Consider the following 25,156-nt stretch of genomic DNA (forward strand, 5'->3'; position numbering starts at 1 on the left):
AGTTTATTATTGTAGGGTTAGGACTTTATGTTCTATAAGAAATTTATTCTCTAATAACCGTAAAGAAGACAAAGATTAACAACTCAAAAAACTATGTCACTATGGTAAAGTGCTAGAATCTAATTGGAATCCTACATGTATTTAGATTGTGGTGTATAAATTACTTTTAAATAATCATAAATCATTATCGTCTTGTGTTTTAATTACTCCCATCCCCCAGATTCTCCATGAAATCTATCTATGGGTAGATTGAATAAGTCTTTAGAGCAATGCCTGACTAATGGGCCCAGAATACTAAAAAACAATGTGAGCAACACATATTTTAAAATATAACTCCCAGTCAAAAGGTCTTTGTAACCTGAGAATCGTAATTATTTTGCATGGTGTGGAACTATCCCCTTAATCATTTCCTTGTCTACTTCCCTAACTCTTTCTCCTTATCCCAACCAATGAACTAGCTCTATTGAAGTTCTTAAAGTTCTTCTAATAAGCTGTATTATTTCACTGCTTTATGTTTTTGCACCTCTTATATTCCTTGCACAGAATTTTTTTCTCCAGTGCTCACACCCATCTTTTAAAATCTTCATCTGCCTCAGAAATCAAATTTACCTGTTGTTTACGATCTCGCCTAGCATTTTCCTACTTCTCCTAATGTGTTATTTTCTTCTTCAACCATTAATGCTGTTTCATCAATTTATTATATTAATAACACGTGTATAATCTACTTATGTATTTATATGTCTGTATCTCCCAGACTTTGTGCTTCTTGAAGGCAAGAACTATTTTATTCACCATTTTTGCCATGTGTGGTAGAAGCTTAACAAATATTTGTTGAAAGAGTTAACTCTCTACAGCAAATCTATATTCTGCATATTACTAAAAATCTTTGTTTGGTTTATTACTTATGCATCCATCAAATGAAGAACATTGCATTATGTTTGTTTTTTCTCAATATCATCTCAAATGAAAACATGGCTACACTTATTTAATTTTTCAAACCAGAGAAGCCAGCTAGTTTGTGGAAGCTGTCATTATCAGCAGTAAACCAGGGTACTGCTTAAATGACTGGTCCTAATTGAAGAAAAGGGACTAATTAGATATAAGCAATACCATGGCATTAATGAGAACATCCCCTTGACATGTTGCTCCATGGTAGGCTTCCATGTTTTCCAGACAAGAGGCTGCAACAGTATTTTTCCCCAGCCTCTGTACACATGACAAAAATGCCACAATGCTATATACAAATACAGCTGGCAGAATAAATAAGCTTCCTTCACATACATTCAAATGGATTAGGAGTGGGCATGACATATAAGTGCTAGCCAACTGCCAATGAAAGCCACAAGTGCCCCCTAAGCCAAGGACTAGTGCATACTGGTAGAAAATGCTTCCAAAGACTGCACTAATTTTCTGGAAATATCATACTTAAGCAAAAGTCTAAACTATCTGTTTTGTTGAAAAATCATGGGTTAACTTGCTAATGTTGCCTATAAAATGGAGGAGGGAGCATGCAGACAGCCATCCTAGAATAGTACTGGGCAGCAGTTACTGCTTCCCAGTGGAGAGAGGAGATGAATCCTTCCAAAAGCCATGAGCGAGTGAGCACACAAACAAATCAGTGGGGAAAGCAAAAGGATTCAGCAGAATTCAGTGTTTGTAGGAACAAAGAGATGCTGTTTTATAGTCACAGTAAAAGTTCACTTGTAGAACAAAATGAGTGGAAACATTCCATCTGTAATGAGCTGCTTTAAATTGACAGCATTATCATGTTTTACCATCTTTGTAAAACATTTTTATTAGTTAGATTGGCAATGAGTAAACAGAACACACTTCCTTTTCTCTTTCACTTGAATGTGGCAGAATATCTTACATAGAAAGAGTAAAAGCTGCAAAAATAAAAAAGGCATAAAAATACCACTCCTAATCAGGTAGCCTCATATCAACACTAAAGAAAGTAAATTAATAGAAGAATGGGAATATGGTGCATTGTGATATTTTCCTTCCATCATATATTGACTGGAATTAATTGACTAAAGCTATTTATAAATTATTGGTCAGGCAGTACTTTTCATAAAGGTCTTAGCAATAAGTATTTGTTAATCAATTTACTATATGTTTATACATAGTATTATAGATTGAGCATTCCAAAACCCAAAACTCAAGATTTGAAATGCTTCAAAATTAAAAACTTTTTTTTTTTTTGAGACGGAGTTTTGCTCTTGTTACCCAGGCTGGAGTGCAATGGCGAGTTCTCGTCTCACCGCAACCTCCGCCTCCTGGGTTCAGGCAATTCTCCTGCCTCAGCTTCCTGAGTAGCTGGGATTACAGGCACTTGCCACCATGCCCAGCTAATTTTTTGTATTTTTAGTAGAGACCGGTTTTCACCATGTTGACCAGGATGGTCTCGATCTGTTGACCTCGTGATCCACCCGCCTCGGCCTCCCAAAGTGCTGGGATTACAGGCTTGAGCCACAGCACCCGGCCCAAAATTAAAAACTTTTTAAAGCATTGACATGATTTTCAAAGAATACTCAAAGCATTTTAGATTTTTGATTTTTGGATTAGGGATGCTGATCCAGTCAGTATATAATGCAAATGTTCCAAAATCTAAACAAATTCCAAATACAAAACTCTTCTGGTCCCCATGTTAGATGAGAGATACTCAAACTGTATTTATTGTATACTAAAAAAGAAAAATAAGAAAAAAAATTCTTAAGAAACTTGATTACCCTGTATTGGCTGGCAATTAACACAACACCCTCCTTTTTATTCTTATTTCGATGTGTGTGTGTGTATGCACGTGCCTGTGTGTGTGTTTGTGTGTTTGGGTTAGTTCCATTTGCACAACTGCCTGATTAGTGACACCAGAACTGAAATCTAATTAGGATTCATTCACTTTAAATGTATTTATTAAAGATACTATCGATGTAGTCTTGAGTGTTTTAGTGAACTGAAAGTGAAAAGGGGACCAAAAATGGTAATAACAGTGCAAAAGCTTTTATGTCGTTCATTGCTTCATCAACAACTTTATAGTGCAATATACACGTAGGATGAAAAAGAGAGTTAACAGGCTGCAATACAGTATTGACAGCAGGAGAGTTAAGGTCAAGCAAAGTTGAACAGCAGCGTTACTGCCAGCCATTCTTCCTTGTAGATCTAAACTTTAATCCACAGAGATTGTTGAAGCCTCAGGTGGAGGTTGGGTGATAATGGTGGCTGTTATCCTAAGGAACAGATGGTAGAGTGAGTGACACCTATAAATGTGCAGGCTGTGTCGCTTCAGTGACAAGATGCTAAACCCTTCTGGCACTGAAGTAAAAAGACAGGTGTCTTGACACAAAAAGAAGTATTGAAACTTTGCCTCTAACCATGTATGACGGTGGAGCTAATTCTTCAAACTTAAGTAACTGAAAATCTAAATTGGTGTGTATTAATTAGAAAGATTTCTCTAGGATCTTTCCCATCATTGTTTCTTCCCATGCTCTATCCTTCCCTCTCTTTTCTTCTTTCCTTCCTTTTCTCCTTCTTGCCTTTCTTCCTTCCTTCCTTCTTCCTTAGAGCAGATGCCTGTCATCTCATAGTAAGTTAAGATTACAGTCTATGTTTCTGATTTTAATGGGTTTATAAATTTATGTGAAAAAACTTCTTTCTTGTTTCTAAGACAAATAAAATAGCAAACAATTATGCTTCCATAGAATTATACATGAGAGCGAAGTTCTTCAGTCACTTTTATGTCTGCTTTAGTGTAGTGTGAAGTTAATCATGTATACATATACTGTATATGATCACGGTAATTAGTATTGTCGGGTTTAGAGATTCATGTGACCAACAGGGAAAACACAATAGTGTAAAAACAAATTTAACAAATGTACTTACTTTAAATTCCATTATTGTTTCAACAGATTACTTGTTTTAAAAGGTATTAAAGCTAATAACACTTAATCTACTTGCTTGAATGTAACAGCATTATTTTAGAAGCCAATGAAAGTAAAGCTTCAATAATCAATTACAGCAGCTATTAAAGTTTGCAGCACAATTCTTTCTACAAGAAATTAGGTTCTGCTAGTCAACTAATACCCTTTTTCTTCATTCCCTTTGATTTTAAACAATGTAGTCATATTTGTTTTTTCTAGAAAGAGAGAAAAAGGTGATGGACCAATAAACCATATTACAATACTTTAATTAAATGTTCTGGCACTAGTAATAAATAAATATACATCTTGAAAGACAGCATAAAAGTTGTTTAGATACATTTCAGTGAAGTGGTAATGTAAGTGAGTGGGACCACTAAAGCCAATATAATGGTATTTAGAATTAATTTACACCTTGGGCCTTGCTTCATTTTGCCTATAAAATCACTGACTCATCCTAAAGTAATACTAAGTTATTTTCTATCTCTTTTATTCTAAGCTCTATCTTCTTACCAGAAAATATCTCTCTTTTTATATTTAGTAAATGATATTTGTTGAATAAATACACTAGCCTGGGGCATTCAAACAATCAAAGTTAATTAACATGAAGAGTCCAAGTTCTCCCCAGATGAGTGCTTAGTGAGTGATAGATGTTTCAAGACTAACTATAGGCCCAGGATTTAGGTCTAATGACCATCATATGACAATGCATCATATATTTATGTGTATGTATGCATACATATATATTTATATATATGTATGCATATATATCTTTATATATTTATATGTATGCATATATATATTTATATATTTATATATTTATGTATATATCTGTATATGCTACATGTGCAGTATTATGAAATTTTAAAACTGGCAGCAAAAGTCAATTTTAATTTCTGTTTGTTCTGGTTCACAAGGAATCTTACCATGATGTAATCCAATCAACTAAGGTGGAAATATTATTCACTCCTTGATTCATTGTTGAAAATAAGCTATTTCTAAATTATTTTTGTGATTATATTTAACCTTTTCACTACCAATACACCATAGTAACTACTCAGACTGCTTGAATTTAGTATCAAATCTGTTTTGGCACACTACCCTAAAGTGTAACATCTACATATGTATGAATGTATATATCTATTTGTTAGGCATATACATTTATGCTAAATTTAATGATCTGATTTTTTCAAAGGTAACCTATAGTAATACAACAAATTATCACAGACTTTTTTTCCGAAGTGTAATGGCAGCATCTCAGCTTACTGAAACCTCTGCCTCCTCAGTCCAAGCAATTCTTCTGCCTCAGCCTCCCAAGTAGCTGGGATAACAGACATGCAGCACCATGCCCACTTAATTTTGTATTCTTAGTAGAGATGGGATTTCACCATGTTGGCCAGGCTGGTCTCAAACTCCTGAACTCAGGTGATTTGCCCACCTTAGCCTCCCAAAGTGCCGAGATTACAGGCATGAACCATGTGCTCGGCCCAGGTTTGGGTTTTATAACAAGCTGCATATTTATGATCTGTGTTCTCCTAGTTCTATAGGAGTACAATGTATACATATGTTTTATGTTTAATAAAATCTATATTTACATAATTTTCAATGGCAGGTCCTTGGAATAATTTATCCAATTGTATATGTTAGTATAGACAGTTTTCTACTATTGTGGAATTCTTCGGGTGATCCTGGAGTAATCCTAAAAGTAATAGATTGACCAACAAGAAAAATATTTTCAATTACTGCCTTATATCAAACCACACAAATATAGCTTAATATACCCTTGCAGTTTAGTGAATTGAAATTTGCAGAGCATTTTGATCAAGCAAATCAAGCATTCTAAATAGGATATTATTGATTTTTATTCTAAAATTCATAACTCAGGTCTTTAAGAGTCTTGGAATAACCCTTGACTTCAGGTCAGTAAAACAAAGATTTTTTTTGTGTGCATAGCCCAAAGTATTTATGGGTGGTATACAGAGTCTGTATTTGTTACACTATAATATTTGCATTGTAGAAAAGTCTACACGATAGAAAAAAGAGTTACAAAGTGTGGTTTGTACGTGTTTAGAAAACAGTCACAACAAATGTTATTAGGTTAATGCAAAAATAATTGAGGTTTTTGCCATTGAAAGAAATGGCAAAAACTGCAATTACTTTTGCACCAACCTAGTATATGTGTGTATATAAATCACAAAATCTTTACAGTACTGCAGTTTATCATTCAAACATTGTCAATGGACTAAAATTATTTTACTGAAATGTTTACCAGTATAGCATAGCAATGAATTCACTTTTTTAAAACATGTACTCAATTTAAGAAAAAGAAAAATAAACAGTGCTCAAGTTATAATATATTGAAAATTTTATCATAGGTTCAAATATCTAATAATTGTCAAACATTAAATCCTGTGTTTTATGACTCACTTACCTTGATTTTGCTGTATGTATTTATAATGTATTAATTTATACATGTGTTTATGTGCAAAGGATCACTCTTGCATTATTACAGATTAGCAGAGCTACAATAGAAAATGAAGTTACTCCACCTACTCTTGCAATAAATTCAGTGCATGGTGTAGGATGATAGCTAACTTCACACAATAGCTTCTGCTTTGATAAAGGCTTAGAGCTGGAGAATTTACATAGTAATGGTAAATTGCCTGTTTAGAAATTGTCTTGCCTTTGAGTATTAACTGTTTGATTGATTATTTAATATTAAAATTTAACTCCCACAGAGAGCCTGCATTGACTGCCTAAGATAAAATACAATTTTAAAAACAGTATAGGCAATTAGTCTTCTATATGGCATGAGATTTCTTCTTTAAGCCTGTATAAAGTGTCATGGATTAATAATATGGCTAAGGATTTTTGACCAGAGGTAAGAACATTATTTGGAATTATATATGAGATTGGGCACTTGAAAAAAAAAGTAATAATTGATATATGAGAGATGGCAATTTGTATCATGGGAATAAGAATAGAATTTACTCTCAAATTTGATGAAAGAGTTGGTTATTCATTTTACTAAAAGCATGAAACAGGTCCCTGCCTCACACCATACACAAAATCAATCATAGAAGAATTAAAGAACAAAACATATAATGCAAAACAAATAGACATTAAGAAGACAATATAGAAATATATATTCATAGACAGGATTGTTTTATAAAGCAGACACAATTATAAATGATGCAGAAAAAGGTTAATAAATTCAGCTACAAATTTGAACCTCTCTTTGTGAGAGGTGATTGAAAAATGAATAAAAAATCAAACTAGAAGATATTTGTGACTTATTAACTCATAAATGATTACTATCCACAGCATATCATGAACTGCTAAGAATCAGTAAGAAAAAGATGCAATCTTTTGGGAAAAAGTTGCCAAAAAACATTTACAGTGGAGAAAGCATAAAGGTTTATAACTACGTAAAATATTGTCTCACCTCATTATTTATTACAGCAATGTCAAGTGATGCCGCAATGAAATACCATTTTACATTTATTCGATTGACCAAAAAATGTGGTCTACATGTGGCTTCAGTAACATTTTTATCCATCGTGCAAACAAAAATTGGTAGAGCCACCTTAAAAAGAGTTTAGCATTACCTAGTAAATACCCTGCAACACAGATATCGTGTTAGAAGATAGATGTCTTAGAAATAATCTTGGTTGACAATATTGGTAACTAGACTTCAGCCTTACTCAAATGGACAGAATTTTTTGCTAATGAATAGACCAGTGTGCATACTGTTCACTTATTTGTTGGACACCAACTATATGCCAGACAGAGTTCTGGATGCCAAGAATATAGCGGCAAACAATACTGACAAAAATTCTAGTCTTATGGAGCTTGCCTTTTGTGATGCCAGATATTGTACAAAATAAACAAGTGAATTATATGATCTATAGAAATTGGTAACTGTTAATAAGACCAGTAGAGCATGAAACAGGGATACACAATGCTGAGAGAAAGTTGCAATCTTAAATTTTGCTTTACTAATGGAGAATGCAGAGGCAGAAAATATATAAAATCTATTTTGGAGACTTGAAGTAGTTTTGGTTGCTCTGTAAGTAAAAGCTAGATTCTGATCAAAAAACCACCTAGCTGGGAAAAAAAATTATTTAAAAAACCCACCAAGGATAGATAGATTTGTGCTATACTGTATAGACTCTTTTGATAAGCTGGAGGTAAAATTCTAAGTTTGCCCAATTGCCAAGGAAAGAATTATCTCAATATGCCCTAAGACAGCAGAAACTGATAGAAATAGAAATTCTTGCAATGTTGGTGGCCTGGCTAATAGAAGTTGTTAGCCACAGAGGAGATTGCCTCAGGGTGAAAGGGTGCTGGTTAAGAGCCTAGGCTATGAAGTCAGACATTGATTCACATCTCAATTTTGTCAGATTTCACTCTGCTGAATTTAAGCCAGTTACTCAGGGTCTGAATTACCCATAATCCATAGAGATTTTGTGAAGATTAAAGGAGACAGAATCTATAAATGTCTTGGTCCAGACATTGACACAGAGAAAGCACTTGTAAGTGGAAGATGTTTGTTGCTGTAACTGTTGCTGGAGGGTTTAGGATTGCTGAGATTTCTGATTGAAGGCCAGGAGAAAAGGCAGGCAGAGTTTTTAAAGCTAGTGAGTTTTTAGAGAATCAGAACAATTCTAGATGTGCTAGATTTTTTAAATCCAGTGGATTTTTAGAGAACCAGGATAATTCTACATGTGCTAGTCGGACTGGAAGTCTTACTTCTAGGGAATTGTGCCTGAGTCCTGTGTTGCTGGGTAAGAGGAAAGAATAAATAGGAAAAATAACAGGGATGGACCATTGATTTTTGTAATACTGCTGTGAGTATAGTGGTAGGATGAGTTAAGTTTGTTGGGATGTTTTTGTTTTATTTTGTTTTGATTTTTCCCTTGCGCCTTTAAGATATTGACTTGGAGCCCAGCAAAGAAAATGAATACTGTTAAGCTTTGTATCCTGGGAGGTGATAGACTAAAGTTTCAACCTGAAATTCAAAGTGGAAGTCAGTGAGCTAGCATGCCAATTACAAAACCTAATGTTAGAACAATAGGAAGAGGATGAACATACTGGGCATCACAATAAATGCATTTACAGTACTATTCCACTTAACCATCAATTCTTATGACATGTATATTATTATTCTGTATTATAGATGAGGCAGAAGAAAGTCAAGATAAATCATATAACTTACCCAAGGTTGATGCTATGGTTTGAATGTGTCCCCTTTGAAATTCATGTGTTGAAAACTTAATCTGCAATGCAACAGGGTTGGGAGGTGGGGCCTTTTGGGAGGGATTTAGTTGATGAGGGCTCTGCTGCCATAAATGGGTTAATGCAACTATAAAAAGGGCTTGAGGAAGACCTCAGCTCTCTCTTGCCCTACCATCATCTGAGAATGTAACAAGAACAACCTCATCAGATGCTGGTGCCTTGATCTTGGACTTTGAAACTGTGAAGGAATAAATTGTGGTGTTTATAATTATCTAATCCAAGGTATTTTCTCCTAGCAACACAAAATGGGCTAAAAAACTTGCCAAATATCAGTATAGTACAACAGAAATTTGCACCAATTCTAGGTAGCCTATGCCCACACTGTTCCCTATTTCAAACATAAGTGAAAATGGGGGTACAAAAATAGTTCATATTACCAACTTCTATACCTTTATCTTTGGAGAAATCTCCTTTTTAAAAAAGTGGATTAATTACCTTATTATGTTTTTATACTAAAAACATTATTACTCTTTCATAGGTAAAATAGAAGCCCTATATTCCACATAAAAATAAGGAGCTATGGCACTGGGTTGCCAACTGGTTGGGTGGAGGGGAAGAAAAATTATCTCCAGGTGATTCAGAATGCCAGCTAGGTTTGAAAAGCACTGGGTTGTGATTCAAAAGTATCATTCAGTAATTACTAAAATAAAGCAGCAAATACAGATTCAGTGTTATCTTTTTTTTTTTTAGATCAAGTATTGCTATGTCACCCAGCCTAGAGTAGTGGGGTATGATCTCAGCTCACTGCAACCTCCACCCTCTGGGTTCAAGCAATTCTCCTGCTCAGCCTCCCTAGGAGCTGGGATTAGAGGTACTCACTAGCAGAGCCAGCTAATTTTTATATTTTTGGTGAAGACAGGCTTTCACCATGTTGGCCAGGCTGGTCTCGAACTACTGACCTCTAGTGATCCACCTGCCTTGGCCTCCCAAAGTGCTGGGATTACAGGCGTGAGCCGCCACACCTGGTCCAGTTTTATCTTAACATATACATTTTTTTTATTGTACTTTAGGTTCTGGAGTACATGTGCAGATCATTCAGGATTGTTGCATAGGTGGCAATGTGATTTGCTGCCTCCATCCCCCTGTCACCTATCTCTGGCATTTCTCCCCATGTTATCCGTCCCCAACGTCCTCACCCCCCCGTTGTCCCTCCCTCGGCCCCCATCAACAAGACCCCAGAGTCTGAGGATCCCTTCCCTGTGTCCATGTGTTCTCATTGTTCAACACCTGCCTGTGAGTGAGAACATGTAGTATTTGATTTTCTGTTCTTGTGTCAGTTTGCTGAGAATTATGGTTTCCACATTCATCCATGTCCCCACAAAGGACACAAACTCATCATTTTTATGGCTGCATAGTATTCCACCATATATATGTGCCACATTTTCCTTGTCCAGTCCATCATTGATGTGCATTTGGGTTGGTTCCAGGACTTTGCGATTGTAAACACTGCCGCTATGAACATACATGTGTATGTGTCTTTATAATAGAAAGATTTATAATCTTTTGGGTATATACCCAGTAATGGGATTGCTGGGTCAAATGAAATTTCTATTTTTAGGTCCTTGAGGAAGCACCACCCTGTCATCCACATGATTGAACTAGTTTATACTCCCACCAACAGTGTAAAAGTGTTCCTATTTCTCCATATCCTCTCCAGCATCTGTTGTCTCCAGATTTTTTCATGATTGCCATTCTAACTGGTGTGAGGTGGTATCTCAATGTGGTTTTGATTTACTTTCTCTAATAATCAGTGATGAGCATTTTTTCATATGTTTGTTGGCCTCACATATGTCTTCTTTTGAAAAGTGTCTGTTCATATCCTTCTCCCACTTTTAGAAGGGTTTGTTTGTTTTTTTCTTGTAGATCTATTTTAGTTCTTTATAGATTCTGGATATTAGCCATTTGTCAGATGGGTAGACTGCAAAATTTTTTCCCATTCTGTTGGTTGCCAATTCACTCTAATGATTGTTTCTTTTGCTGTGCAGAAGCTCTGGAGTTTAATTAGGTCCCATTTGTCTATTTTGGCTTTTGTTGCCAATGCTTTTGGTATTTTAGTCATGAAGTCCTTGCCTATGCCTATGTCCTGAGTGGTTTTGCCTATGTTTTCTTCTAGGGTTTTTATGGTGTTAGGTCTTATGTTTAAGTCTTTAATCCATCTGGAGTTAATTTTAGTGTAAGGTGTCAGGAAGGGGTCCAGTTTCAGCTTTCTGCACATGGCTAGCCAGTTTTTCCAACACCACTTATTAAACAGGGAATCCTTTCCCCATTGCTTGTTTTTGTGAGGTTTGTCGAAGATCAGATGGTTGTAGATGTGTGGCATTACCTCCAGGGCCTCTGTTCTGTTCTATTGGTCTATATCTCTGTTTTGGTACCAGTACCAGGCTGTTTTGATTACTGTAGCCTTGTAGTATAGTTCAAAATCAGGTAGTGTGATGCCTCCGACTTTGTTCTTTTTGCTTATGATTGTCTTGGCTATGTGGGCTCTTTTGGTTCCTACAAAGTTTAAGGTAGTTTCTTTCCAGTTCTGTGAAGAAGGTCATTGGTAGTTTGATGGGGATAGCATTGAATCTATAGATTACTTTCAGCACTATGGCCATTTTCACGATATTGATTCTTCCTAACCATGAGCATGGAATGTTTCTCCATATCTTTGTGTCCTCTTTTATTTCGTTGAGCAGTGGTTTGTAGTTCTCATTGAAGAGGTCCTTTACATTCTTTGTTAGTTGTTTTCGCAGGTATTTTATTCTATTTGTAGCAATTGTAAATGGGAGTTTGCTTATGATTTGGCTCTCTGTTATTCTGTTATTGGTGTATAGAAATGCTTGTGATTTCTGCACATTGATTCTGTATCCTGAGACTTTGCTGAAGTTGCTTATCAGTTTCAGGAGATCTTAGGCTGAGAAGATAGTGTCTTCTAAATATACAATCAGGTTGTCTGCAAATAGAGACAGTTTAACTTCCTCTTTTCCGAACTGAATACCTTTTTTTTTCTTGCCTAATTGCTCTGGCTAGAACTTCCAATATTATATGGAATAGGTGTGGTGAGAGAAGGCATCCTTGTCTAGTGCTGGATTTCAAAGTCAATGCTTCCAGTGTTTGCCCATTCAGTATGATATTGGCTGTGGGTTTGCTGTAAACAGCTTTTATTGTTTTGAGATGTGTTCCTTTGATATCTAGTTTATTGAGAGCTTTTAGCATAAAGATCTGATGGATTTTGTCGAAGGCCTTCTCTGCATCTATTGAGATAATCATGTGGTTTTTGTCTTTGGTTCTGTTTACGTGGTGGATTATGTTTATAGACTTGTGTATGTTGAACCAGCCTTGCATCCACGGAATGAAGCCTACTTGATCATGATGGATAAGCTTTTTGATGTGCTGTTGCAATCAGTTTGCTAGTATTTTATTGAAGATTTTTGCATCTGTTTTCTTCATGGATATTGGCCTGAAGTTTTCTTTTCTTGTTGAGTTTCTGCCGGGTTTTAGTATCAGGATGATTTTGGTCTCATACAGTGATTTGGGAAGGATTTCTTCTTTTTGTATTGTTTGGAATAGTTTCTAAAGGAATGGTACCAGCTCCTCTTTGTACATCTGGTAGAATTCAGCTGCGAACCTGTCTGGACCTGGACTTTTTTTGTTTGGTAGGCTATTAATTACTGCCTCAACTTCAGCCCTTGTTATTGGTCTATTCAAGGTTTCAACTTCTTCCTGGTTTAGGTTTGGGAGGATGCAGGCATTCAGGAATTTATCCATTTCTTCCAGGTTTACTGGTTTATGTGCAAAGAGTTGTTTGTAGTAATCTCTGATGGTAGTTTGTATTTCTGTGGAATCAGTAGTGACATCCCCTTTATCGTTTTTTATTGCATCAATTTGATTCTTCTCCCTTTTCTTTTTTATTAATCTGGCTAGTGGTCTGTCTATTTTATTGATATTTGAAAAAAACAGCTCCCAGATTTATTGATTTTTTGAAGGGTTTTTTGTGTCTCTATCTCTTTCAGTTGTGCTCTGAGGAGAATGAAGACACAACGTACCAGAATCTCTGGGACACATTTAAAGCAGTGTCTAGAGGGAAATTTATAGGAATAAATGCCCACATGAGAAGCAAGGAAAGATCTAAAATGACACCCTATCATCAAAATTGAAAGAGCTAGAGGAGCAAGATAAAAAAAAAATCTCAAAAGCTAGTAGAAGACAAGAAATAACTAAGAGCATACACTTTTTTTAAAAAGTCTTTACTTTGGCAAAATATTAACAAGAAACACTCACATATAAAAAAGTGCTGTGTTTTTTACCATGTGTTGTCTCAAATTTGTGCATCAGAGATAGCATCTAAAGAAACAGAAATCACATCAAGTAGTGCTGCATGGAGTTGAGGGTCATGTGATTAATGGCACCCAAAAATAAGCACAGACCAGGAATCCATAATTATTCTACATCCCACCTAAATTATTCAAAGTCAGGACTGCTTTTTGAATAAATTTTTGTTAGGATTAAGATGTTAGATAAATATTATTTTGATTTGTTTTTGTGAATCTGTCACTATCATATGTGTTGTCTTCATTGTACTTTTCAGCGCAATGCTTAGACATCTCTTGTAATTCATAATCAGTTAGGTTTTATTTTTTCTTCTCCTTACTATGCATGAGAGAGGTTTTTTTTTTAATCTCCTTTCTTTTCTTTGAAGTTTAATCAAGGTTAAATTTTTGCAAATACAAATAATTTTACTGTTTGTTTAATGTCTGTCTTAATTTTCAGGGCTTCCAAGGTGTTTGCTACCTTTAGATTAATTATACAGTTATCAAATGGGATATTTTCCATATGAAGCTAGTCCTGCCTTCCTAGGGTAGTGCTGTTGAAAGATTTGCCGGGGTTACAAAGTGGATGATTTTGGCTATAATTAATAGAAATCTTGAATTAAACTGCTTTTCTTAACTTTTAAGATAAGAAAATTTGTACTTCAATATCTCTATGCAATCAGATCAATGACTCAATAATGTCACTGAGAAAATCAGAACTTCATTCTATATTTTGTCATCCAGCATCATTTCAGGTGAATGGAAAGTGACAGTTGGGACACTTTTCTTGATGCATAGCTGTCCATAAAAGCACGCTTTCCCCACAAGCATAGAACATAGGACTTCTCCTTGGATTCTATTGGGCCAGCTTGTATAATGGGACTAATTTTTGATTGGAAGCCATCATCAGGGCAATGCCACATGGCTGATTCTCATGAGAAATTGCTTTCTCAAGGAATTGTGCCCAGCTTTCCTTGATTCATGTAGTGGTACGAAGCATAGGTAAACAGCTCAAATAATATCAGGGTCCTATCATGAAAGTGAGAGAAATGCATATTGCCTATTCAACCAATTTGCTGTTAGGGCTAATTAGCTATGTAACCAGGGGAACATCGATTAGGCTATCAGAACAATATGAGTATGGATATTCAAATTTTTCCCCATAGGGAACTAATAAATTAAATGAGACAATTTAACATGAATTAATCATTTAATTGCTGGGCAGTGCTCTATGGGCAAAATTGTTACCTAGTTGTTTTATAGCTGTGTTATACTCCTATTAATATTATTTTTAAAACTCCAAAATGGATCACTGCTATCTCTTTCTAATTAGGTAAATAACAGTCTCAAGCAGTTAATTCTTCTTTATTTTATTTTTTGGTAAAACTCACAAAATCTTCACAATAATCAGTTAGTGAAAATCAAGATTCAGGGTGATCCATGCATGTCCTACTCAGTGATGCTCCTCCATTGGGGAAAATGGTGACAGATTAATAAAACTAACAATTAATACCTTGTTACTTTTTTTGTTAACAACTTTCTGTTGGATTAACAAATAAAAGGAAGTACATCCAAAAGATAGACATGCAGAAATATCACCTGAATATTGCTGATATCCTGTGACGTGCTGATAGAGTGAAATTATCTGAAGCAGATTGGAAACAATGGCACTGTTCTTGTTTTGATCCCTATACGTTCTCTGAGGTAAATGTTTCTTGGATATCTCTACTTCCTTTACATTAAAAGCAAAGAGAAATTTATTAATCCACTAAATGTAAATTAAAGCAAAATTATTGTCAGTAAAATATAAAGGAATCATTAAGTGATCTATTTGAGTAGAGGTTCAGTGACGGGTACTGTAAAATAATACATTCTTCCAAGAGATCAATTTGAAAGTGTTCATACTAGTATTAAAAACATTCAAGTCTCCAAACTTAAAATTTTACTCATCAATTTTCTAGAGGCATAATAGATAATTCAGACAAGGATTTATTTACTTTTTTATTATGGTTTACTGTAGTGGAACATTAGACAAACCTACAATATCCAATGTATATATAAAACATGGTTTAAATCTAGATGAAAAGTTACTTACTTTTGAAAAATAATGCCATGGCTAATGAAGCTGCTATCCTGTTAACTGAATAAAGTAGGTGTAAAAATATGATTAGCATCATATAATTTTTAAAGAAAGAAATATAATATTAGAATTTTTACATACTAGGTTTATAACTTTTAATAATAGTGGAACTACTAATGAGAAATTTCTAAAGTAAGAGAAAAGGGAAAGATTGTAGACAGAAAATCCATTTAAAGTTAAAAAAATAAGACAGAGGCTTATTATTTAGAGGTTTTCTATAATTTATAAAAATATGATCAGGGCAATTGTGTATGATTTCTGTCTTGGAAATAGCAATATAATGTATTTACTTCAGGACTATATTTTAACTGGCCTATTTGCATAAGAATAATATTTGCAATTTAAATTGTCTTGTATTGATAAAGTATATCCCAAACCAAATATAAAATGTTGTTTGTTTTAATACACATCTATGTATGGAGACACTTATAGAAGGGTTTTACATTTATAAATCTTTGAAGAAATGGTTGTATGAGTTAAAATAAGAACATAATTTTAATGTTCGTAACAGTTTATCAGTAAGGAATAGATTCAGCTGCATATAATAGAAAAAGTCAAAATAACACTCACTTAAGATATAGAAAGGTTTCTTTACATGAACATAAATGAAGTCTGAAGATGTGTGGTCCAGGGTTTCTGAATTGCTTCCTGGTATGCCAGAGTCCTGAGGCAATGTCTTGGAACATGACTTTCATTCTCAAATTCACCACAGGTCCTAGGAGTGTCATTAGAACTGAAGACTTCATTTCTTCAGTCCGGGTGCCTAGAAGCACAAAGGAAGAAAAATAGGTAAAACCAACTGTTTTTAAAGAAAAATTTCAGACGTCTCATAAAATATTTCTGCTAATATGTCGACCCAAATTTAGGCATCTGGTAATAACTAAATGCAAGGGATATTGGCAGGTGTGGTCTTTTACATCTGGTGGCAATAATGTACCTTGCCAAATGTTATAGTACTATTACCAAGCGGGAAGGCAAGAAAGATGCTGGGGAAGTAAACAGCATCCTCAACATACATGTGATAAACTTCTAAAATAAATAATTTTTATATGGCTATCCTCCCCTTAATGAAGTTTATATATAATCTATCTTGTATATGAAGGTTTTCTCAATTATTTAGTATCATTTTACAATTTTGAATTTTGAGATTTATTCTGTTATATTTCAGCCCTTAGGTAAAATTAAATCATTTTCAATGATATGGCAATCATTAAAATGAATTTAAAAGGAATAAATATGTGACTTTGCATACAGTTTGACAGTACTAAAAGCATTTTAATATTGCTATGTTGTACCTAAACTAAGTAAAAATATGTATAAGAATCAGAGGAGGTATAATGTTTAGAGAAAGGAATAGATAATATGAAACACAAACATTATGCATTGCTAACTATAACAGCAAGATCACCTCATTCCTTTTGTTTATTTATTTTGTAATATATCTGGAGTGTTTTGTGTATTTGTTTTTGTTTGTTTTAAATAAATTTGAGTTACCTAAAATAGTATCTATTAAAATCTATACATCTTTTTCATAAACATCAGTTTCTGATTTTAGTAGGAGACCCTATGTATTGGTTACAATTAGGTTTATTTAATTTCTTCTGTTGTTCGTGACATTGTTCAGAATATACCTGCCTTCACATGGTACCTTGAAGAGAAACTATTTTGCTTATACTTTGAGTTAAAATATGATCGGGGTGTCTGTTAATTGTTTTGGCATGGTGACGTTGTCTCTCCTGGATCCAGCATACAAAGCCTAGCCAGTCATTTTTGAGCTATTGCAGGGTAGGACAAGATGAGCAAGGACCATCAGATTTCCTCTCTGTGGAATGAAAATTGTTAAATAAAGAATTGGCTGAGAACAAAAGAAAAGAAATTCACATGCAGAGCCTGGAGAACAGCATTCTGGGGCCATGTAATGGCCAAAGTGGAGAGGGACAAGAACCAAAATGGTAGAAAGTCAAGAACATATGTACTAGAGAAAAATGACAAGGTAGCATGCAGCGAGAAGAAATCCATGAGCAACTAAGACCTTCAGTGAGCTAAATGGTCTATGGAGCTGCTGTGATTCTAGCTGTAGACCTGCCTTGCTATTTTACAGAAAGTTTATATTCTTGCAATGGAAAAAAACAAAAATAAAATACATAAACATGAAATCCTTTAGATTAATTTATGTTAAATGAGCCATAGCTGTATAGTGGGTCATTAATTTAGAAATATTAATAATATCCATTATCATTTGACAGAAAAGCAAGCTTATTTATCTGACTTAAGTTATGTATAATTACCTCTTATAGGACACACTCCCCTACTTGAGATATTCCCTCTGAATAAATTCTAGACTACTGCTGTAAAATAGAATTATAATATGAACCACAAATGCGAATCACACTTATAATTTTAATTTTTTTGGTAGCTATATTCATAAAAGTAAAAGGAATGGGGAAAATTAATTGTAATTAATTAATGGATTTTAATAATATATTAATGTAATCCTATATGCCTGAAACATCACTTCTGCAGGAAATTGCTATGAAAATATTAATGACATTGTTTAATTTTTTTCTTTTGAAATCTAATATGTATTTTACACTTAGCACACATATCTCAGTTTAGACTAGTTACATTTCAGGTGTTCATTAATTGTGTGTTGTGACTACCATATTTGGCTGCCTCGTTTTAGAGATTACCATGATTGATATCCCATTGGAAAAAAATCAATCAATCTGCTGGCTGACAGCCATCTCTCCTCAACTCTCCCTTGCTTTCTTGATACTTTTAGTGGACTAGGATAAATTTATGTTTAATAAACTATTTAAGAAAAATTTACAAACATATTAGGCATTCCTGTGCCATTAAAACTCTTCCAATTCCACGATTGTAAGAATAAATAACTTTTTCATTTCATAAATAAAATGCTTGTTAATTCTTAACAATATCTCCAGTTGGCAGAGGAAATAGAGTGGGACTGGGAGGAAAGAGGGAAGGACTCACCAGGAAAGATATGACAAGTTCATGTTAGAAAAATTGGGGAGAATTGAAATCCCAAATTCTGAATCCAAGAAGCTTGATATATTGAGATTTACTTGGACAAAATAATTAAAGCATCGTATCTCTTTAATAGTTGTTCTTTTTCACAAAGAAAATAAGCTCTTAGTAAGGAACCACAGGTGTTTAGGGCAGATTTTTCAGAGTGCCTAGAGGCTTTTGACTGTTTGAGCCAGAGATGTAGCCATTTCCTTCTGATTATTGTGATATATGTTATTGAAATGTTTTAAAATATGGTAATGTAAGTTAATTACTTATGTACCAGCTTCATGATTGAAGTATTGTTTTCATCATTATAGTTTAGATAGGATGACACTGTAAACATCCAAATCTTGAAAATACCTTTAAAATACATGAATTTATATGTTTTTTTTCCAGTTTAGCATTTTGCAGAAGTCACTAAGTCCTTACATGCCAAAAAATAATTAATGTAAGATGCAAGTTCATATAAGCCTAGAGTGTACTTTTAAATTTTCTTCACAAAAAATGTGTTCTTTTAGTGCCAAGGACAACATATAAGTGCTGAGCTAATAAACTCTTCAGAGACCAAGCCTCTACTAATTATAATTTCCTATGCTGATTTTTAATTCCTTTGTAATATCAGTAACTGTTTTAACACCTTGTCAGGCATTCAGGAACTTCCATCTGTGCAGCATAGCATATTTGTGAAATAAACCCATCTGTACAGCTGATTAAAAATTGGATTAAATCCATGTTTTGACTTTGCCCTGAAAGAGGTGAATCCTAGTACAGTTGTTGCTGTTAAGGGCAGAATGTAGAATGACTTGCACGCATTCAGCTAATACACCAAAAGTCATTTTCTGTTTGAGTATTTGTTAGTTAATTTTAATTTAATCCTAATTGAAATAAAATGATATAATATTTAAAGTAAGTATAAGTTGGCCCAATTAGAAGTAGGAGGTCTATTTTTATTATTCCTTTACAGGAAAAGTCATATCCATAGCAAGTTCCACCTACTTTTACCCAGCTTGTTATTGGCTACTTCGTATGATGAGTAATTTATGGGGAAATCAGAACGATGAAATCTGTTGACATGAACCCCACCCCCATCCCACAGTCTTTAGTCTGATTTCAAAGTCCACAATCACAGCTTCATGCCATTACTTCAGTTAAAGCTTTGTTATTGGTCTTCTAATCTGCAGATTAATAAAAATACAATTTTAAAAATTTCACTCAGTCAAAAAATATGTATTGAATACTTACTATGTGCTAGATACTGTTCTATGCACTGGAGATAAAATACTGAGCTAAATAAAAATAATTTGCTTTCCTGGGACTTAAATTCTATTGTGGAGAAGACCTAAGAAAGAAATGTATAAGTTCATATATATAGTGCACTGAAACTCATAAGTATCATAGAGAATAGGAATGTAAGAATATTGACAGAGAGTATGGTAGGAAGGGGTCATTTTTAAATGATGGTCTTGAAAGTCACTGAAGAAAACAGTTGTTGAGTGACTATCCCAAGGAAGGGAGCAAGCTGAACACATGGGAATCTGAAGGAGTGGCATTCTAATCAGAGGAACAGACCAATTTCTAAGACAGGTAGCACCTGGTGGCTTAAATAATGGTTACAGCAGAGTCATGCAGTCAGGATTTGCACCTGGGTTGCCTATGTTATTAAATACTCTGCACAACCTCATATGACCATTCTCTCCAAAGCAAGAAGCAGATGCTGCTTCTAGTGAAATAGGAAACCATGTCTTTGGAAATATGATTTAAAAACTAAAATTAGGCAAATGGTAGATTTACTTCCATGAACAAACTTTCTTTTTACTCTGTAATCAATTTTATTGTCTATAGTTAAGTTATGCAGCACGATGTTATGAAATATATAAAGACAGTAAAAAGGTTGCTATAATGAAGTAATCATATATATGCATCATCTCACATAGTTACCCCTTTTTTGTGTGCCTAGAGCAGCTAAAATATGATTGTTTACAATGAATCCCATACACCGTAAAATTTTATTACCTATAGTCTTCATGTTGTACATTAGATCTCTAGACTTGAATATCCTATGTATCTCTACTTTATATCCTTTGACCTACATCTCCCTATTTCTCCATTTTTCTTACCCTTGGTAACCACTGTTTTGTTCTCTCTCTGTATATATTAGACATATTTTTGTTTGTTTTTTGAGACAGAGCCTCGGTCTGTCACAAGACTGGAGTGCAGTGGTGCAATCTCTGCACACTGCAACCTGCACCTGCTCTGTTCAAGCAGTTCTACCTCAGACTCCCTAGTAGCTGGAATTACAGGTGTGGGCCACCACACCCAGCTAATTTTTGCATTTTTAGTAGAGACAGGGTTTTCTTCGCTAGGTTGGTGTCAATCTCTTGACCTCGTGATCTGCCCACCTCAGCCTCCCGAAGTTCTGGGATTACAGGCATGAACCACCGAGCCCAGCCATATTGGACATATTTTTAAAAATTCCACATATAAGTGAGATCATGCAATATATTTTTTTCTCTGTCTGGTTTACTTAATTTCTCATAATGTCCTCCAGGCTCATCCATATTGTGGCAAATGAGAAGATCTCCTTCCTTATTAGGCCTGAATAATATCCCATTGTATGTATGTACTACAGATTCTTTTATGTATTCATTTGTGGATGGACACTTAGGTTGTTTCAGTATCTTGGCTATTGTGGACAATAGAGAACATGAGAGTGCAAATGTCTTTATGAGATGGTGATTTCATTTTCTTTGCATGAGCAGTTTTTCAGAAATAAAATATTGTTCAAGGAGAATGGAAATGTTAAAAGAAAGTAATTGAACTGCAGAATTATGAACAATCTCACTGAGAAAAAGATGTCAGAATAGTTACCAAAATCAAGGAGACTGCATGGGGAGCTCTAAGAAACAAGTATTTTAAAATATGAAATATTGGGCCGGGCACGGTGGCTCACGCCTGTAATCCCAGCACTTTGGGAGGCCGAGGCAGGTGGATCACGAGGTCAAGAGATCGAGACCATCTGGTCAACATAGTGAAACCCCGTCTCTACTAAAAATACAAAAAATTAGCTGGGCATGGTGGCGCGTGCCTGAAATCCCAGCTACTCAGGAGACTGAGGCAGGAGAATTGCCTGAACCCAGGAGGCGGAGGTTGCGGTGAGCCGAGATCGCCGCATGGCACTCCAGCCTGGGTAACAAGAGTGAAACTCCGTCTCAAAAAAAATATATGAAATATTGGTAGAATAAACTGGAAATGAACCTAGAAAGGAGTAGTTTAGTTTGTCAGAATAATTCTCAAATCCTGAATAAATATGAGAAAATGTGAAAGAAACTAAAAATATTTAACTATGTTGTAAATAAGAGGATAAACAGAAAGTAGAGATCAACCACCCAGAAAAGATGTTCGATGTTATCAAAAGTGACTAGATGAATAACCACGGGGCTGCTGGTCACATTATTGCATCAACAACATAAAGTCTGATAGATTTGAGTTTAAATTCAGCTTGGCCAATTAGTACCTCTATGAATCAGGGCACAGCATTTAATTTTCTTTATCTCAACTTCATCATTGTCAGGTCACATATGTGTAGTCTGGACTTATGTGAAATAATATTTTAGAGCATTTATCAAAGTGCAAGTCACAAAGTAAATAATATTTTGATTTAGTTATATAACCTCAGTGTGATTCTTGTGTAATTTCAAACTTTCTCAATTACTTGCTCACTATTTATTTTACTCAATGAACAGAATGTTGAGGTACACTGGGACAGGCCTCATGGTAAGTACAAATGTAGGAAAAGCCATCACTTCTGCCACGATAGAGGAATGATATGCAAATAATTAATGCAACCTGAAGAAATATATGTGAGCTACAATGACAGGCTAAAACTAAAGTGTAAACCAAGGGGCCAAAAAAATTATTTTCACAAGTGTTACTGGAGATGATATCGGGAAGAGAGAACTACTGAGTAGAAGATTAAAGAGTGGAGAGTGTTTTTGAAATAAAGTTTGGTAATGACATTTTAAAGAATAGAATAAACAGAGAGATATCCTGAACAACAGCAATGTGTGAAAAGCCCTGAGATAAAAGCGGAAGCAGTTACGTGGGGCCTCCACATAGTGGAGGGAAGTGCCTTTATATTGATAACAGCTCCCCTTGTAACACAGGGGAGCTCGAGAAAGGCTTGTATCTATTCCCATGTATCAGTCTCCATCTAAAGGGTCAACACAGTTGACCCTTGAGCAACGTTGGAGTTAGGGGTGCCAACATTGCACCCAGTTAAGAATTCATGCATAACTGTGACTCCCTCCAAAGTTAGCTGCTAATAGCCTACTATTGACCTGAAGCCTTATCAATGACTTACATTTTAATTAACACATATTTTGTATATGTATTCTTATAATGTAAAGTAAGCTAGATAAAATTAAATGTTATTAAGAAAATCATGAGGAGTACATTTCTTATCCCTTAAGTGGAGGTGGGTCATCATAAAGTTCATCATTCTCATCATCTTCGCATTGAGTAGGCTGAGGAGGAGAATAAAGAGGCGCGGTTGGTCTTGCTGTCTCAGGGGTGGCAAAGGAAAAAGTAAATCCACGTACAAATGGACCCACGCAGTTCAAACTCATGTTGTTAAAGAGTCAAGTATATACTCAAGCATCTTTTAATCCAGGGTCACTCTGTCCTGGTTAGCTGGCAACAGTCTCTGTTTATACCTGCTGGTCCAGCTTAATTATTAACAAAGCCTTGTTTTGCTCTCGAAAAGATCTCATTTGGGACAATAAATTATATGTACACTCTACACAAATCTGAAAGCAACGTTAGGCATATGGAAAATGTGAAGTGATTTAATTTTATTACATGCTTCCTGAGACACTAATAAATCTCTTCATCCCACTTTCTATTCTTCAAAAGAGATACTTTTAAAAAAGCAAACAAATGTTATGTCATTTTTAAAAGAAACACTGTGTTAGTTCATAATCCTTAAATCAAAGCAGCGCAGGTAAAATGCGCTTCCTTTGTAAAACATTAGCAGTAATCAGCATAAAACATGGGAACTTAATCATCATGCAGATAGAATCTGATAATTATAATAGATTTCAATGTCATATACTTAGAAAATAATATCCAAATTAAATCAAATGAAGAACACTAACAAACTAGTCGGTAAAATGGATAAAATTCCCAGGGAACCAAGTACCAAAACTTGAATAGGTATTTATAAAACAAAGCTGTCTGATTGAAGGTGAGCAAATTTGAACACTGGCTAAAAGTTAGGAGGATATGGATAATCGTAATTATACACAATAGAATTACTGCTCACTGAGTACTGATTTTACTTGAACGGAGGCCACGTTAAGGCTTAGATGATAATAACAATACGTCATTTGGGGTGTTGTAAATCACCCTGAGGGATCATATGAAAACTCTGGGGCTAAACAATACCCAAATGTCAGCACCTTGATGAAGCACAATAAATACATGGGTTTCTTTTATAGAAAAAGTAGGACCAAAATATAAACAGGGTGCACAGCCACTTCAATCTGTCCGTTTTATGTGCTTTGCTCATATGTTAAATAACTTTTAAAATTTACTAATCAGTTCCCTCCAGATTTAAAAGAAAACCTACTAGATGACCAGGAAAAAGAAGTGACTCCATCATCTCCCCCCTCTTTCTTCTGCATGATGATAAACCATATGTTTGGGAGCTGCTTTCTTCCTCTCAACACAGAAGCAGAAGATGATTCACATAGAGACACTGCAAGCATGTTAGGGTTTGCAAGGTGGCTTTTTATTCCACCAGGTGAAGATTGGTGAGTCAGTCATTGGCTCTCCTAATAGCAAGTCTGTCCCTTGTACTCTTTAGTCCCTTATGAATATAACTAAAGAGACTCAGGAAGGGTTGTATTCTGCAATTTGAAGCAGATTATTATGAATATACTTGGACATAATTGTCTTGTTTCTCATCATAAATGTTAGTGTAAAAAATTACAGAAATAGCCAGGTGTGGTGGCTTATTCCTGTAATCCCAGCACTTTGGGAGGCCAAGGCAGGTGGATCACCTGAGGTCAGGAGTTCGAGACCAGCCTGGCCAATGTGGTAAAACCTCATCTCTACTGAAAATACAAAAATTAGCCAGGCATGGTGGTGGGCACCTGTAATCTCAGCTTCTTGGGATGCTGAGGCAGGAGAATTGCTTGAACCCAGAAGGCAGAAGTTGCAGTGAGGCAACATTGGGCCATTGAGTCAAAAAAAAAAAAAAAAATAGGGCCAGGGGCAATTATTCAGACCATCTTCTGCTGTCCAATACAATATTCACTAGTCACACATAGCTGTTTAAATTTAGGTTTATTGTAATTAAATTAAAATTTAAAGTTCAGTTCTTAGTTAGACCACGCACACTTTTCAAATGCTCAATAGCCACATGTGGCTAAAAGCTACTATATTGGACAGCACATATATAGAACATTGCCAGCCATTGAACATTT

At 34.9% G+C, this 25,156-nt stretch overlaps 1 protein-coding gene across 7 annotated transcripts in view; it reads left to right on the forward strand.

The window, feature by feature from the left end:
• The window catches only part of PCDH9 (protocadherin 9), a 929,699-nt gene that overhangs the window by 435,270 nt on the left and 469,273 nt on the right, over positions 1-25,156 (forward strand). The window contains exon 4 of one of the 7 annotated variants that reach the window (XM_078349390.1): positions 16,354-16,430. The exons of the other annotated variants lie outside the window; for them this stretch is intronic. Within the exon in view, the coding sequence (XP_078205516.1) occupies positions 16,354-16,430 (77 nt within the window). The remainder of the gene's footprint in view (positions 1-16,353; positions 16,431-25,156) is intronic. 7 annotated transcript variants of the gene reach the window in all.

The sequence above is a fragment of the Callithrix jacchus genome, chromosome 1, assembly GCF_049354715.1.
Source record: "Callithrix jacchus isolate 240 chromosome 1, calJac240_pri, whole genome shotgun sequence".
In the NCBI taxonomy this organism is placed as follows: Eukaryota; Metazoa; Chordata; class Mammalia; order Primates; family Cebidae; genus Callithrix; species Callithrix jacchus.